Raw genomic sequence first — 14925 nt, forward strand, 5'->3', positions numbered from 1 at the left:
CAGATGTTAGCTCAGGGCCAATCTTCCTCAGTGTAAAGGAAAAAAAGAAAAAGAAATAGGGAACTCTGGAGTAGGGGTGGGTTTGGGATAGAGGAATATGATTTCAGTTTTGTGAACCTCGGTTTGAGGTACAGATGGGACAACCCAAGAGAACTGCCTCTTGGATAGAAATTCAGAACTGGAATGTAGGCAAAGTGTTCAGTATTACAGATAAAATTCTGAGAGTCATTTCCAGATATGTGATAGTGGTAAAGACTTGAGAATATATGAGATTCCCTCAGACCAGGCCTTGTAGACTCAAAAGAAACCCCACTTTCTTTGGATAGAGATAGCTAAGGCATGAAGTGGTAAACATGGTACCATAAAATGCTGGAGGGTAGGAATTCAGTTAAGCTGCTATGTGTGAGTCAGAGCTCTCATCTCATTTCCTTCAGTGCTGTCCAGTTTCTAAGCCTTTTCATGAACCAAAGGAAGAACTTCTTATTTCCCTTTTCCCCATCACATAGTGATGGGCAATAACTCGCAAGATCCCTTTAATACTAGGGAGAGAATTAGGCTCAAATTATTGAATTTAAAAATGGCATTAAAAATTTACATATTTTATATTACAAAGTTAGAAGAGACTCTGAAGACATAAATTTAAATTTAAAAAATTTCAAGACCACACTGTTTTTATAACCCTTCATTTTGTATGTGGTTTTCGGTGGGTATAAAAATACTCAGTGGGTGTGTGGGTGGTTTCTCGTGTTTTGGAAATGGTGAGAATATGAGATGCTGAGCACTGGGTTCTGGGATGAGAGCTATAATTACTAACTCTGCTTCTTTCCCAGGATTGGCTCATGGGTGGCTATCTGAATCTAAAAATCCAACAATCCAGAGTCCAGAGCAATAAACCACTCTTCCCTCCCCACCGGAAATTAAAAGAATTATTGTGGCAGAGAGGAGAGGGAATGTAGGATGATGGTTCTTCCTTGCTTTGTCTCCTTTCATGCCTTTCACTGACTGTTGAAGTCAGGGATGCGGCTGAAATGCCGGCTGCTGTGATGGCTTCTCCTAGCCTGATACACAACAGCCACCGCACAGCTGTGATAGAAAGAGTTCTAAATATAACCCAAACTCATTTCAGATTCTCTTCCCCCAAGTCTTGACGGATGTGGTAAAATACCCTAAAAGTACCTGTTGTCTGAAGCTTTGAGGTATCTGAAGAGGAAGGGGCAGGTAGTAGAATTAGGGCTGTGTGTTGGTGTTGGGAGGCCTGGCCAGCTACCAGGACTGCTGCCCACTGGGGTCCGCCCCCGAGGCTGTTTGATGAGCTGTCGACCATGCCATTCTGTTCAAGGATAAGTGCCTACTCTTGAGTCTCAAATTCACTATTGGCAGGTTTCAAGGAAGTTATTCATAGACGAGGCATCTGTTCTCTGTCCCATTGACCTCAAACCTGCAGCTGCCACCATAGTATTCAAGCAGTGTGGTGGTTTTTAGTTTTATTTCACAGAATCAGAATTTTAGAGCTGGCAAGGACCTCAGACATTATATTGTTCATAAAGCATTCCATTAAAATCTCTACATTTAGGGAGTCACATTTCTCTGCCTATATAGTGACCATAGCATAGCAATTTGGAAATGGAGTCTCAGTCCTTGATTATTAAAAGAAAAAACTCTCATCATGATGTAACCCAAATAGGAGGATAATGAAAACCAGTCTTTTTAAAAAATATTGACTAAGTGATCCTGTGCAAAGCTTTTTCTTTTTTATTAAAAAATGGAAATTTTTTTCACCAAACTTGAGTATTTTGAATATAAATTTCATTGTCAACACAGCCAGAATACCAGGAGTCTTGTTTTCAAAAAGGCTTTCAGTATCTCGTTTCTGGAATCCCAAACGATAGCTGTGGTATTGTCATTAAAAGACTATATAGCTAACCTCTGTTTTCCTGGGAAAGAAAGGTTTCACAGATTACCTCCAACACTCATGGGATGTGTTCAAAGTCGTGCAGCACCATCTTATAAAACAGCATAAATCACCCAACTTTTTAAAGATGTGATAATCACTTTACCTCAGTCTCCTTCAGTAAACTCGGAGAAGGCCCAGTGAGTGCAGAGCCTGTGCTAGGAGCTGTGTAGGGGAGAGCAGAGAAGCCCCAAGAAGCAGTACAGCTAATGGAGGAGATGGGAGCAATTCATGTGCTGAATAGTTTTAAATATGTTGCATTTATGGTGGTTACAGAATTTCCATAATTGTATCAAATATGTATCTTCCACTGTGAGCTTCTCAAAACTTTTTCATGTATCTGGAAGAGTGTTACTTATTTTTTACTCTGGGTTGAAAGTTTTTCTTGAGTGCTGGAAGCTATCAAAATTGTTGGAGTTTTTTATGTCGCTTAATGCATGTCTGAAATCACCACCTCTGGAAGCTCAATTTTCCCTGGATCAGTACACTTGTACCGGGGAATGAGATACCTTGGGAGATGGTCTTGAGAAGTCAAGGTGATTTTGTGGAAAGACCATGGCTTTGGAGTTGTTGAGTACTTTCAGTTGTGTAGAAGCCAAGGGAGGCCATGGGTACAGAGGGAATCTCCTTTTTCTGTGCATATCAGGAAGAGAGGAAGGAGAGGGCAATGTCTGTAACGTGTGGTACCCAGGTGACATAGTTCCTGGATTCTCAAACATTTCCCCTCTGAAATTCCAGAACGAAGAGCTTCGAAACTTGTCCCTTTCTGGCCATGTTGGATTTGACAGTCTCCCTGACCAGCTGGTCAACAAGTCTACTTCTCAAGGATTCTGTTTCAACATCCTGTGTGTTGGTAAGTGACTTATCACTTGCTGCCGAGCAAGGAGTCTGACCCTGAGGTGTTGGCAGGTGACTGTCAGAGGGGCACATTTCAGGGAAATAAGGGGAATGATATTTTTACTCTTTTTTTCGTGAGTAAAGCAGGGCAATAATACCCACTCTATACTGTCACACAGTTACAAAGATTGAGACTTGTATTTGGGTAAATGTTTTGTAAGCTTTGTGATGTTACTCAAACTGTTATTTTTAATTGTGTCACATAGTCAAGCAAGTGGTCAGTTTAATACTGTTATTAAAACACTTATTTTAATTTTTGGTGAGAGGAGGGACATAGACCCTAACTAGACTACAGGAAGTTGAAAGAAGGAACTGAGATGTACACACATTAGTAAGATCATTCAAACGCATTTTAAGAATTTGTTTCCAGAGCCTCTGACTACAGTGCGTTGGTAACCTCCATTAAAGTCTTTTTCAAGATATGCTACCTAAAATTACCTGAAATTACTCTACTTTAATAAACTTATAATGTTTAAAATTTTTGCTTTTAGAGCAAAATGCAATTTAAAATTCTGTTTTATATTTGAAATAAATTTTCTGCCTGAATTATCAAATTAAACCTTTGTCCTTAAATTGGAATCTAAAATTGACCTCAGTGTATTCCTGGTAGATAAATGGAAAAGGCCAAAGAGATCTGATTTATCTGCATCCTCGGTATGTTTTATTTGTATCCTTTCGATGTTATACGTTAGCCTAGGCCTCTGACCTTGATATTTTTCTGCTTCTCTCTAGCCGTATCCTTTTTAAATTAAGGGGAGGAAAGCAGAAAAGGAGGTGGGAAAAAAAGAGGAAAATAGAAATATAAATCTTCTGTTGGTTTGAAGCAGAAATGTCCCTGGAACGTTATGGATAATGGCCTTTCCTTCACCCTCCCTGTCACTCCTGATGAGTGACCTGGCTATGCAGCAGTGAAGTGGTTGGGCTGCATTGTTTTGTTGCCATTATCCTCCGGGCATATACTTCTGAGACAGACCAAAAGGAATTCTATACATACCCAAGTGGACTATCCTTCCCCTAAGCTTGGCAGAATGTACCAGACTTAATTCTCTTTTCCAAGTAAAATAAAGTGAATTTAGAAAAGGTGTGTGTTTAATGTAAGAACCACTATTTTTTTTTTTTTTTTTTGGTGAGGAAGATTAGCCCTGAGCTAACATCTGTCGCCAATCCTCCTCTTTTTGCTGAGGAAGACTGGCCCTGGGCTAACATCCGTGCCCATCTTCCTCTACTTTATATGGGACGCTGCCACAGCATGGCTTGACAAGCAGTACATCGGTGCGCGCCGGGGATCCAAACCCCGGGCCGCTGCAGCAGAGTGTGTGCACTTAACCACTATGCCACTGAGCTGGCCCCAAGAAGCACTATTTTTTAATTTGTTAGTTATTGGGTGGAGAGGCAGATATTTTCCTTTTCCTTTTCCTTTTTTTTTTTTTTTTGTTGAGGAAGATTGGCCCTGGGCTAAGTCCCTTGCCAATCTTCCTCTTTTGCTTGAGGGAGACTGTCCCTGAGCTAATATCCAAGGCAGTCTTCCTCTATTTTGTATGTGGGACGCTGCCACAGCATGACTTGATGAGCAGTGTGTAGGTCCCTGCCCAGGATCTGAACCTGTGAACCCCGGGCTGCCGAAGCAGAGTGTGCAAATTTAACCACTACACCACTGGGCCAGCCCCTGGATATTTTCCTTTTTGAAAAACTTTTTGAGGAACATATTGAATGTAGCCTCTGCACTGGGCGTTCATTAGTAGAGAGCCACAGCTGACTCCACACTAGACCAGCTTGCTCTCTGGCATTATGTCTTAAGCACTGGGTAAGAAAATGACTGGAGAGAAACTTGCCCTAAGCAGCCAGCTCTCATGCTTTTCCCTTTTCCCTACATGAAGCCATTTAAAATTCAGCAGGGGACCTCCTGAATGGCAGCTAGTTCTACCAAGTGGCATAAATGAGTTGTCTTTTCTCTTACATAAATGCTCATTACAGAGCAGGGCAATTCTTCATTAGCATAGCAATTTGTTGGCAATTTGTTGATTTTCTATTGCTAAATTGTAGGCCAATTACTATTCTGGTTTCTCTTCCCTGCTTCCCCCAGCCCTGTCTCTGAAATTAGCTTCAAGAATACGCGTGAGAGTTATGATGTGCCAGCCTCTGCAAGTCGGGTAGAGCCTTCCGAGAGATTGGGCTTGCTGGAAGGACCTGGTTTGACAGGGTGTGTGGTGTGCAGTGCGATGTGTTGGCTCATGGGCTGACCCCTTGTGTTAAATAACATAATTATGATGCTAGTTGGAATTCCTTGCAAGCCACATTCATGCTGCCCTGTTGGATTTGTAAAGCAGCTGCTATTCTGACTCTCCTGGATGGGTGATAATACCTATGATTCTGGTTCCATTCTTAAACATGTTTAAAATTAGTTTTTCAAACTAATTAAAATAATACATTTGTTAAAAAAAAATTATAACCCCCCCACCCCTTTTCTTTTCCCACATAATTTCCATGGAATCCTTCCAGAAACTTTCTACATCTTTCTGTACTTGGAAGTTATTTTTGGTGGCTTGAAACAGTGCCAATTTATTATCTTACAGTTCTGTAGAAGTCCCACATGTGTCTCACCAGGCTAAAGTCAAGGCATCCGCAGGGCTGTATTCCTTCATGGAACCTCTAGGGGAGAATCCATTTCCTTGCCTTTTCCAGCATCTAGAGGCTGTCTGCATTTCTTAGCTCTTGGACCCTTTTCTCCATCTTCAAAGCCAGCAATGTTGCATCTCTCTCTGACTGTTTTTATATTAGGAAAATTTCCACAGAGTAATTGCAGAAATCCGGTTTAAACTCAGTTAAGACTCTTCCTCAACCCCAAAACACACTAAAAAGGTAATATAGTGAATCATGTAATTAAGAACAACTGGCTCTAGGGATTCAAAGAATATTTTCACGGCTCTGTCTCTGGTTCGTGATCCTGCTTGCTCCTGCTTGGCTTCATGTTCGGGCTTTTTCTTCACAGAGGTAGTATGGCCTCCAGCAGTGTTGCCAGCTTAGCACCTCCCAGAGGAAAGAACAAGCCATTCCTGACAAGTCTCACTGAATGGTCACAGGATGTCTCTGACTGACCAGGCCTGAGTCGTATACCCGCTCAGGGTAGGAGATGGGGTTAGTCCACCCCAAAACATGAGAGGTTCCCTATAGGAAAGACAACATGATCAGAAAGGAGGTTGGGCGTAGGAGAGACACACGCTGGACAGATAGAAACTCCCTCACAGTTACATAAGTACTTTTTTTGTTTTGGTTTTACGCAAATGAGATCATGCTGTACATATTCTTCTACATTTTTTTTTTTAACTCCACAGTAAGTCCTGGCTATCCTTCCATGCCAGTATATCTAGCTGTCCAGGGTCTTCTCTATAACCCCTTGGAGCTGTTTGGTTGGAGCCAGCATTAGCTCTTTGGGAGACAGGGATGTCAGCATTAAGTATTCAGCATACTTATCCTCAGAGGGTAGAGCACATCAAATCCGTTTACCACAAATATTTTACAGCAAAATATCTGTATTAGAAAACAACTCTCCCTGTCACTTAATGGTCCATCTATTTTTAAAGCAAGAGTCTATGAAAAAGCATTCTAGTTGATCAAAATATTTTGACAGCCACTTAGAGGAGTAGGTGTCATATTTAACTTGAGTATCCATGATATTTTCTTTTCTCCTTGACATCCTACTGTCCGTTTGTATTTATTTTTACGCAGTATGCATGTGTGTAGTGTTTAGAGCATCATTACTTTATTTTCATGTGATAAATATGGAAAGGAATAGAGGATTTGAAAAAAAGAGTCATGATCCTAGTAAGGAAACTGATGATGTTTATCAAAAAGGTCTTAGAATCATAATTTTGTTTTGTGGCAAGAGCCTGTAGGTTGCAAACAGAGGAAACAAACCAGGGCAGAAACCAATCCTGGCATGAGCTTAGTCTAGTTTTAGAGGCACTGAATTAAATGTCTGGTATTAGAACTCATCTCTGTTGAGTCCTGGAAAGAAAGGTAATAAAAGAGAGGGAGATTAGTGTTCACTTAACTGGGAAGAGAATTCTTTTTTTTTTTGTGAGGAAGATCAGCCCTGAGCTATCATCTGCCAATCCTCTTCTTTTTGCTGAGGAAGACTGGCCCTGGGCTAACATCCGTGCCCATCTTCCTCCACTTTATATGGGACGCTGCCACAGCATGGCTTGACAAGCGGTGCGTCGGTGTGCGCCTGGGATCCAAACCCCGGCCCGCTGCAACGGAGCGCGCACACTTAACCGCTACGCCACTGGGCCGGCCCCAAGGAAGAGAATTCTTGATGCTAAATTGGGAACCAGAACACCCAGGAGTTAGTCCCTCATTCTCCATCTTGCTTATGACACACTAAATCACCCCCAAAGCTGCACTGTAGTTTAAATAAAGACTTCTTTTTCTTACCCATGCTCTATTTTTCCAGAGAATCTAAATTAGTATTCAGCCTTTCTTCACAATTTTAAATTTATATATCTTTCTCATTCGTTTTCCAAAATGACACTAGCTCTATGAGAAACTTCAGCATTGATCCAGCAGTATGTCAATTTTGTGCATATACAAAGATGGATAAAATACTGCAACATCCCTGCTTTTGAAGAGGAATCAATTCAATAGGGTCAAAGTAAATTAATAATACATTTGGAAAGTAGAAATTTTTTAAAATAATTTAACCATAAGTGTTTTGAGGGGATGACAGAAGAGGAAGAGAAAACAGATAAGTTTAAGATCATTTTAGCCAAGGCTATAGTGTCAACATAAACTTTTGAAAGTTTACAATCAAATCTTAAACATTTTTATTCCATCCATCTTGCTTTTCCAGGGAAAGATATGAAGTGGTTTACAGAGTGAAATCAATGAGTAAATGAATAAAGGTAAAATTAACCACAGAAAATAAAATGAAACCAGGGATTGAGTCAGAACTCAAGCCATCAGGCCAGCCTGTAGCAATTAATTCCATCAGGAATACATTTGTCTCTCAGCCGTGGTGAGAGCATGGGGGAAATCCATTCATTCAAGAGATATTTACTGAGCACATATTATGTGCCAAACACAAGGTAAAATTCTAACAATGACAGATTTATAGTATCTATAAAGCAAAAACAAAATAGTTGCTGCAAATGAAACATGGTTTCATCTGGAAAATTTTCAGAAAAGAGATGGTGGATGTCATTGAATCTCAGTCTAGATTCCTGAGCATCCCCTGATCAGTGCAGTCGATCCATGAATGCCAAGTGTCACATGCTGCTCTTTCAAGTCCCTCATGCAGGCTGGTGGTATCAGCCAAAGCATGTTTTGTTAAAGGCAATTCTATGAGGAGTTAAAACAACAGAGCCTAGGGACATAGTTTTCTGATTATCTGGCTCCATCCAAGAATAAAATCTAGAATATTTAGGGGAGGCAGACAGACCTTCTTGCACAGTTACTTGGATAATTATTCAAGTAGCCAGTCTTGGCAATCAGAGTAAAAGATGCTGAATCATAGATCAACTATTTGCTCAGTCTACACCTAACCTTCTAATTAATAATACAGTCATTCTGGGTTTTTGTTGTTGTTGTTTTTAATGTCCAACATAAAGCTTGTGGATTACAGAAGCCTGAGAATAGAATGGAAGAGGTAGGACTGCTTCCCACTGTGATGTGGGTGTCATGTTCACTGGCATTGGCAGGAGCAGGAACAACAGAAGCCACAGATAGTGCTTCAAGAGTAAATCTCTAATTACTCTAACACCTGAGTCTTCAGGCAGATGAGTTTGTAACGGAATAAAGAACAAACTCTGAAAAATCTACCAAAGTGGCACATCTCAGTATAAATTATCACCATGATCATTTTTCTTTTCAATTAACTTTTAATAAATGCCTACTCTGTGCCAGATACTCTGCTGGGGAGTTCTGAAGTGCTTCAAAGTTGGTGTTATTCATTAATTTTCTCAAAATATTGTTATGGTTGTTTGGTTGGAATTGGAACCTATGCTTAGTAGGCTTCCATTTACTCAATTAGAAAGAAGCCTTTTTGCTCTTGTGGGTCCTCAAAAGTTAGAAAATGCCCTGCTGTCTGAGGCTAGAGAGAGGCCTCAAAAACTAATGCATTGGAAAGCTCCCCTAGTTCTCTAATTCCTTTTATTCCAAAAGCTGTCATTTCTTAGTGAACTGCTTTGGTGAATCACACTGCTGCTAGAGTAGCGTGTCCAATTACAGCTCTTAAAAGCACAGAGCATAGAAATGGAAAGCAGAGCACTCCAAAATTTAGAGGAACAGTGGTTTTCCCAACCCATTGATTAACCCTCTGCTGTAAGTAGGGCCTAGAATGCTAATTGTTCGTAATTTCCACCTTAATGTAAATGATAATTAAAATTACCTTACCTTAAAAAAAAAGCATAGTGTTCCTGATTCATATGTGCTTAACTAAATCTCAACCTTGTAAAATGGGATGGTCATTTCGGCCCTGTCCAGGTAACCTAGAATTCTTGCCCTGTAACTGGAAGTCTTTGTTGCTGTTCTTAGGGAAAGAGATGAAAGTTAAATGGGTCACTTTCTATTGAGAGACCCTTTAACCCTATGAAGAGATCTATATAAGGTGGTTCTGCTGTGGTCCCTTTGTCCATGTTCTGAAAAATAGGTAAATCCTGAAAAGAAGTTTGCTGCTCTTGAGAAAGTTACACATGTAGCAGGTACTTACAATGACCCCAGAACCTTCAGTATTGAATTGCCTACCAGATTCTAAGTATCTTAAGAGTGAGAACTCGGTTTTGTTTCTGTATCCATTAAATAGTAACTTTGTTTTGCTCAAAGTTATTTTGTTGAGCCATGAATCATGGATATGAGCTTATTGAGCTCCATCACGTTAGGGAGCAGAGACTAGTGTAGATTGATGGATCTTTTTTGTAAGAATATTCAGGAAACAGTCTCAGCCACTACTCGGCCAGACTTCATGGAGATCTGGGATGACATTCGGGATATTATGGAATTCAAGCCATGCCAGTTGTCTGTATTCACCATTTTATCCCCAGCACCTATGCTTGTTACATAGTAAATCCTGAAGTATAATTAATGAATAAATTTCTGATACTAAACTCTACTGTATCTGTCTGCTCTCTTTCTTCTATATTCCCAGCTAATGATCTGTCAACAACATGTCTTCTGTTTACTTACAGCCTCTGCTGCCTCATGACTTCTGCTTATTCACTTCTCTCCATCTTTTCTTTTTCATGCCATTGCCTTGTGTGCGGATTGTATATCTCTCACTTATATTCCCAAAGAGAAAAGCTCTGATTGTGTAGACAGGGCGCTGTCCAGTATGGAGCACTCTCTCAGAGCATAATGATCAGGCTTAAATGGGTGCCTTTGGTCAGGGGGCTAGCCCTGGTCCAGTTACCGGGGTCACTAGCAAGGTCACAGGGAATAAAGTATGGTCTTGCTCATAAGAGAAATGTAATTATGGCAGACACTTAGAATATCGTTCCCATAATCATAAATTAGACTCTGGTTGGTGTTCAGTCATGTTCCAGGTCAGATTCTAAGCTATAGGAGAACACCATTTCAGGCTAGTTCATTGTTGAATTCCCAGAACTTGGCACAGAGCTTGGTATACAATAGGCACTGGAAAAATACTGGCTGAACGAAGCTGATGAAGGAGGACATTCTTTGACCTTAGCTGTATCAGAGGCCCCATGGGAAAGGTTAAAGAGTAGGGCAAAGATCCTTGAACAGCTTTTGTCCTGTAAGTGAATCATTGTAGTCCGTGGCAAACCACATAAGGCTTCTAATTAGAGAAAGCTCAGATCCAGAAAGACTCCAACCTGCTCTACTTTTGCATGATGTTGGAGAGCAGTGAGCAACACAGAACTTCTAATTAGGAGGTGGGTTTTGTCATTACACTGGGAGAGTTGCCCTAAGGCAACAAATCCTAGAACTCTTCTTTTTCCCATGGAATTGTTACCATCCTAAAAGTCATTATAGCAATCCTGTAGAAACGGAACTGTTCCTGGGAACATCATGGGATTGGGATTTGTTGAAAGGGCTGCAGCACGTTGGTGTATTTAAATTGAGCTAGAAGTCTAATTGGGAAATTTTCCAGATTTAAAAAAAAGGCATTCCTTTAGATAATATTTGTTGATTTCTACCTCCCTCTTTCCACCATCACACACTCAACCACCACTTCTACCACCACCACTGGTGACAAGGGTCTTTCTCATTGCCAACTATTTTTGACTCAACAAAGAATTAGTGTTAAGAGAAAAATGTTGTTGGTCTTATTTCAAAGGTCAAGCCAACGTTCTCCATGGCTCCACATTTGGGTCTTACCATTTGATGGGTGTAGTGGTGCCAGTACCTGCCACTCTGCTTTGCATATCTTAGGGCCCCAATAAATACTTCCTGACTTGAATTATTGATGTGAATTAATAAGGCCGTTGTTGTGGGTCATTTAATATCATTCAGTTTCATTGTCGCAGACGTCACCCTGAAACTGGGAAAACTAACAAGTGTTTGCCATCTTGACTCCAGCTGAGTAGGAAAATAAAAATGGAGATAATATAGAGAATTCTCACAGACTCATAGCCATAACTGGAAAATATTAGGTGGTTGGTTTTCTCTGTAATAGTGAAGTCAGGATGCTGTGTTGGTTGAGTGTAGGTGTTAGAACCCTGGCTTTGCCACTTAACAATGTGACTTAAGGCAAGTTACTTAAACCTTCTCTAAGCCTTAGTGCCCTATCTGTAAGAGGGAGGAAACAATAGTACCTGTTTTACAGGGGCTAGTAATAGGGTTTAAATGAGATGAGGCATTGGAAGCTCTTGCCACAGGTGTGGCGCAAAGTAAGCACTCTTTATTATTTATTACTTTATTACTTTATTATTTATTATTATTTAGTAAGCACTATTTATTACTTTAGCTGCATTTATTATTATTGCTGTTATTGTCAAGTGTTGTTTTGAAAAATGTAATTCTTTTCGACAGCATTAGATGGTATCAGATAATTCGATATAAATGGAATCAGTTTCTTTCTCCCCTAGTAACAGAAACTCAGCAATTTTTTTTTTTTGCTTGAGGAAGATTGGCCCTGAGCTAACATCTGTGCCAGTCTTCCTCTACTTTATATGTGGGATGCTGCCACAGCACAGCTGGTGAATGGTTGTAGGTCTGCACCCAGGATTTGAACTCATGAACCCTGGCCACGGAAGTGGAGTGTGCCAAACTTAACCACTATGCCACCAGGCCGGTCCCTATAGTATTTTTGTTAAAGTAATATAGTTTTACACACCAACCTTTAGGAGAGGAAGAGATACAGTTTCTGTCTTTGTAATGTACAAACTGACCACAGGCAACCTTACAGGTTCTGTTTCTCTCTCCAGAGGTAAAGAAGAGCATCTTGGTGTGTAAGTTCAAGATCTTTTCTGCTACATGGTTTCTGAAATTCATTCGGGCATTTCTAGGGAGGTGTTCCATAGATCATACATGGAAGGAAGAACTGTCTTTTTGTAGTGGGATTTCTGGTGATACTGACTTTTTAAAAAATTTTATGAATGTGATTAGGAAAAACTCCTGATGAAGTGAACTAATATCTGAGAGACATTGACACATTCTCTGATGTCTCCCTTGTGGTTGTGTAGGTGAGACAGGCATTGGCAAATCCACGTTAATGGACACTTTATTCAACACCAAATTTGAAAGTGACCCAGCTACTCACAATGAACCAGGTGTCCGGTTAAAAGCCAGAAGTTATGAGCTTCAGGAAAGCAATGTACGGCTGAAGTTAACCATCGTTGACACCGTGGGATTTGGAGACCAGATAAATAAAGATGACAGGTACGTCTTGGGATTTGTGGGGATATAAATGGATGAGGAGATAGCAGGACCCACCCCGGGGAAATACCAAGGCTAACTATTCACTAGTTCTGGGACTTGGGCTTCTATCACCTGAAAGATATGGCATTCTTGTCCTCTGAGAAATTTTCTTGGAATGTTCTTCCTTGAGGTCAGAATCAGCTCTTGTAATTGATTCATATAAGTATAAGCAGAAAATAGAGTTGTTAGAAGGAAGAGGCTAGCTTGTGGCATTTTTCCAGGAGCGTCATAGAACCAGGTTCGGGGGCTTTCCCACCAGGAAAAGCAATCTAGAGAAACACCCACCAGCCTACAGGACAGTTAGCAGAAACCCCTGCACCAGCCACCTTATACAGCTTGGCAGCTGTGATGCTAGGGAGAGGTCTCTAGAACCTCCACCAGATCTGTCCCAGGTGACCACATGCTTCTACCATCTCTTGCAAGAAGAGCCCTTTCCCTGTGTGGCCTCTGCCTGTGTTGCTCACTCCCGGCCCCCAGGTCTCGTATGGCCGCATCTGCTTGGCAGAAAATAGACCACGTTCAGAACGCTACCTGCAAGAGAGTCTGGGAATGTGGTTTCTGGTACTTTCAGCTCTGCAAAATAAGAAGGCATTAAAAAGTAAAAGCAGTTTGGCTTGAGCATCTGCCACATGCTGCTAGTCTCTGAGGCAGATTGGGACATCCGACCTAATGCTCAAATTCTTAGAAAATTTGAATGAAAACGAGAGTCAACATGTTTTGCACAAGAAGCCACAGCCCAGGATTTAGGATTCTCCGGTTGTAATCTGGATTCTGCCAGTGACAAGCTATGGGACCTTGTCAGTTTGTCTAACTTTAAGGGAATTACACTAGGTGTCCTCTGAAGGCTCTTCCCGTGCGATACTGCATAGTCCTATTTTTAGGTGGAGGTCTGAGGAAGGGCACTGTGGAAGGCTAAGCCTGGAAGAAGAGTGTGGTAATAACAGCAATTATCCTGTATTTTGATGGCTGTGGCAAAGTAATATTAGCTTCTGAAACCCCGAAGTGAAGAAAGCATTTTTATGGAAGATCAGTTGGAAAAAATCTTAATTTCCAGCCAGTACAGGATCTTAATATTGATGTTAGTGCTGTGGCATAAGGCACTGTGAGTCCTTTTGTGAATGGTCTGGGTCTTCCTGTCAGCTGCTCAGAGTTGGGGGGCATGCTGGGTACAGAATGGCCAAATTGAGTCTGAATAATGGTTGTGGTTTCAGTCAAGCCTAGTGAGGAATTCAGGTCGATTAGATTCAAGTTTCCCTCTCTATCGAGTGACGGTTTGTTACGTTAATTAGATAATATAGACAACAAACTTCTGTGTATATGTGGAAGAAAGACATGTTTAACCTGCTTAAGAAATAAAATATTTTTTCAGAATTTTGGTCCAATGGTTTGTATGTAGGTAGAAACTGCTAGCTGTAAGTCAATCTTATATATTCATTCTAAACTGGTTTACGTAATCTTGACCTAATTATAAAATAATATAGTCAGGTTTTATTTTTATTTTTATAAATCACAAATACTCAATTTATAAAGCCAAGTAAGTCTGGCTCTTTCCTCTGAGTTGCTGTATGCCCTTATTTGAGGGAAGTTGTTAATCCTTAAAACTTCCTGGTGTCCACCCGTATGTTAATCCCAGGCCTGAAATGTTGTTCACACTCCTCAAGATCACCCACCCTGTTCATCAATCTCAACTTCAAATGCCTTATGACTATTTAAATACTACATTCATTCTCAAAAGAAGTTTGAGAAAGTTAAAATAAAACTGTCCCAGGCCCAAAGATGATTCCAGAAGGGGACATGTTTGTGTAGTGACAGCTTTATGGGAATAAAACACCAGATGAGTAAGTTATGATATATTTGCTTAGGGCTCAGAAACTTCATTAATGCCAGGGTTTTTGTTTCTTGTTTTTTTCCATTTTCCTCAAAACTGTTTGTTATATGCATGTGTTTTGTAAAGAGGAACTTGAACCATTTTATCTAGAAATGTGTATTGCCTAGATATATTTTAACTGTTCCTGATATATTTGAGCACGACGGTAATGACAGAGAAATATTTAATTTATTCTCTAGCTGAGCACTGAGCTCTATTTTATCTATAGAGCAATAAATGCTCATCAGTAAACATTGTCCTGTAATAACAGGAGCAATTGTTAGATAGAGTGAGAAAGATTTTATTTTGCATCTGGTCAAAATGGACTGTCTGTACA

At 40.4% G+C, this 14925-nt stretch overlaps 1 protein-coding gene across 3 annotated transcripts in view; it reads left to right on the forward strand.

The window, feature by feature from the left end:
* SEPTIN11 (septin 11) overlaps positions 1-14925 on the forward strand; it is an 86090-nt gene that overhangs the window by 39452 nt on the left and 31713 nt on the right. For all 3 annotated transcript variants that reach the window (XM_014787823.2, XM_014787826.2, XM_014787827.2), the window contains 2 exons: positions 2690-2804; positions 12487-12682. In XM_014787823.2, the coding sequence (XP_014643309.2) occupies positions 2690-2804; positions 12487-12682 (311 nt within the window). Of the gene's footprint in view, positions 1-2689; positions 2805-12486; positions 12683-14925 lie in introns of those variants that run through there.

Source organism: Ceratotherium simum, chromosome 8 (genome assembly GCF_057802395.1).
Source record: "Ceratotherium simum simum isolate JZ-2026a chromosome 8, ASM5780239v1, whole genome shotgun sequence".
In the NCBI taxonomy this organism is placed as follows: Eukaryota; Metazoa; Chordata; class Mammalia; order Perissodactyla; family Rhinocerotidae; genus Ceratotherium; species Ceratotherium simum.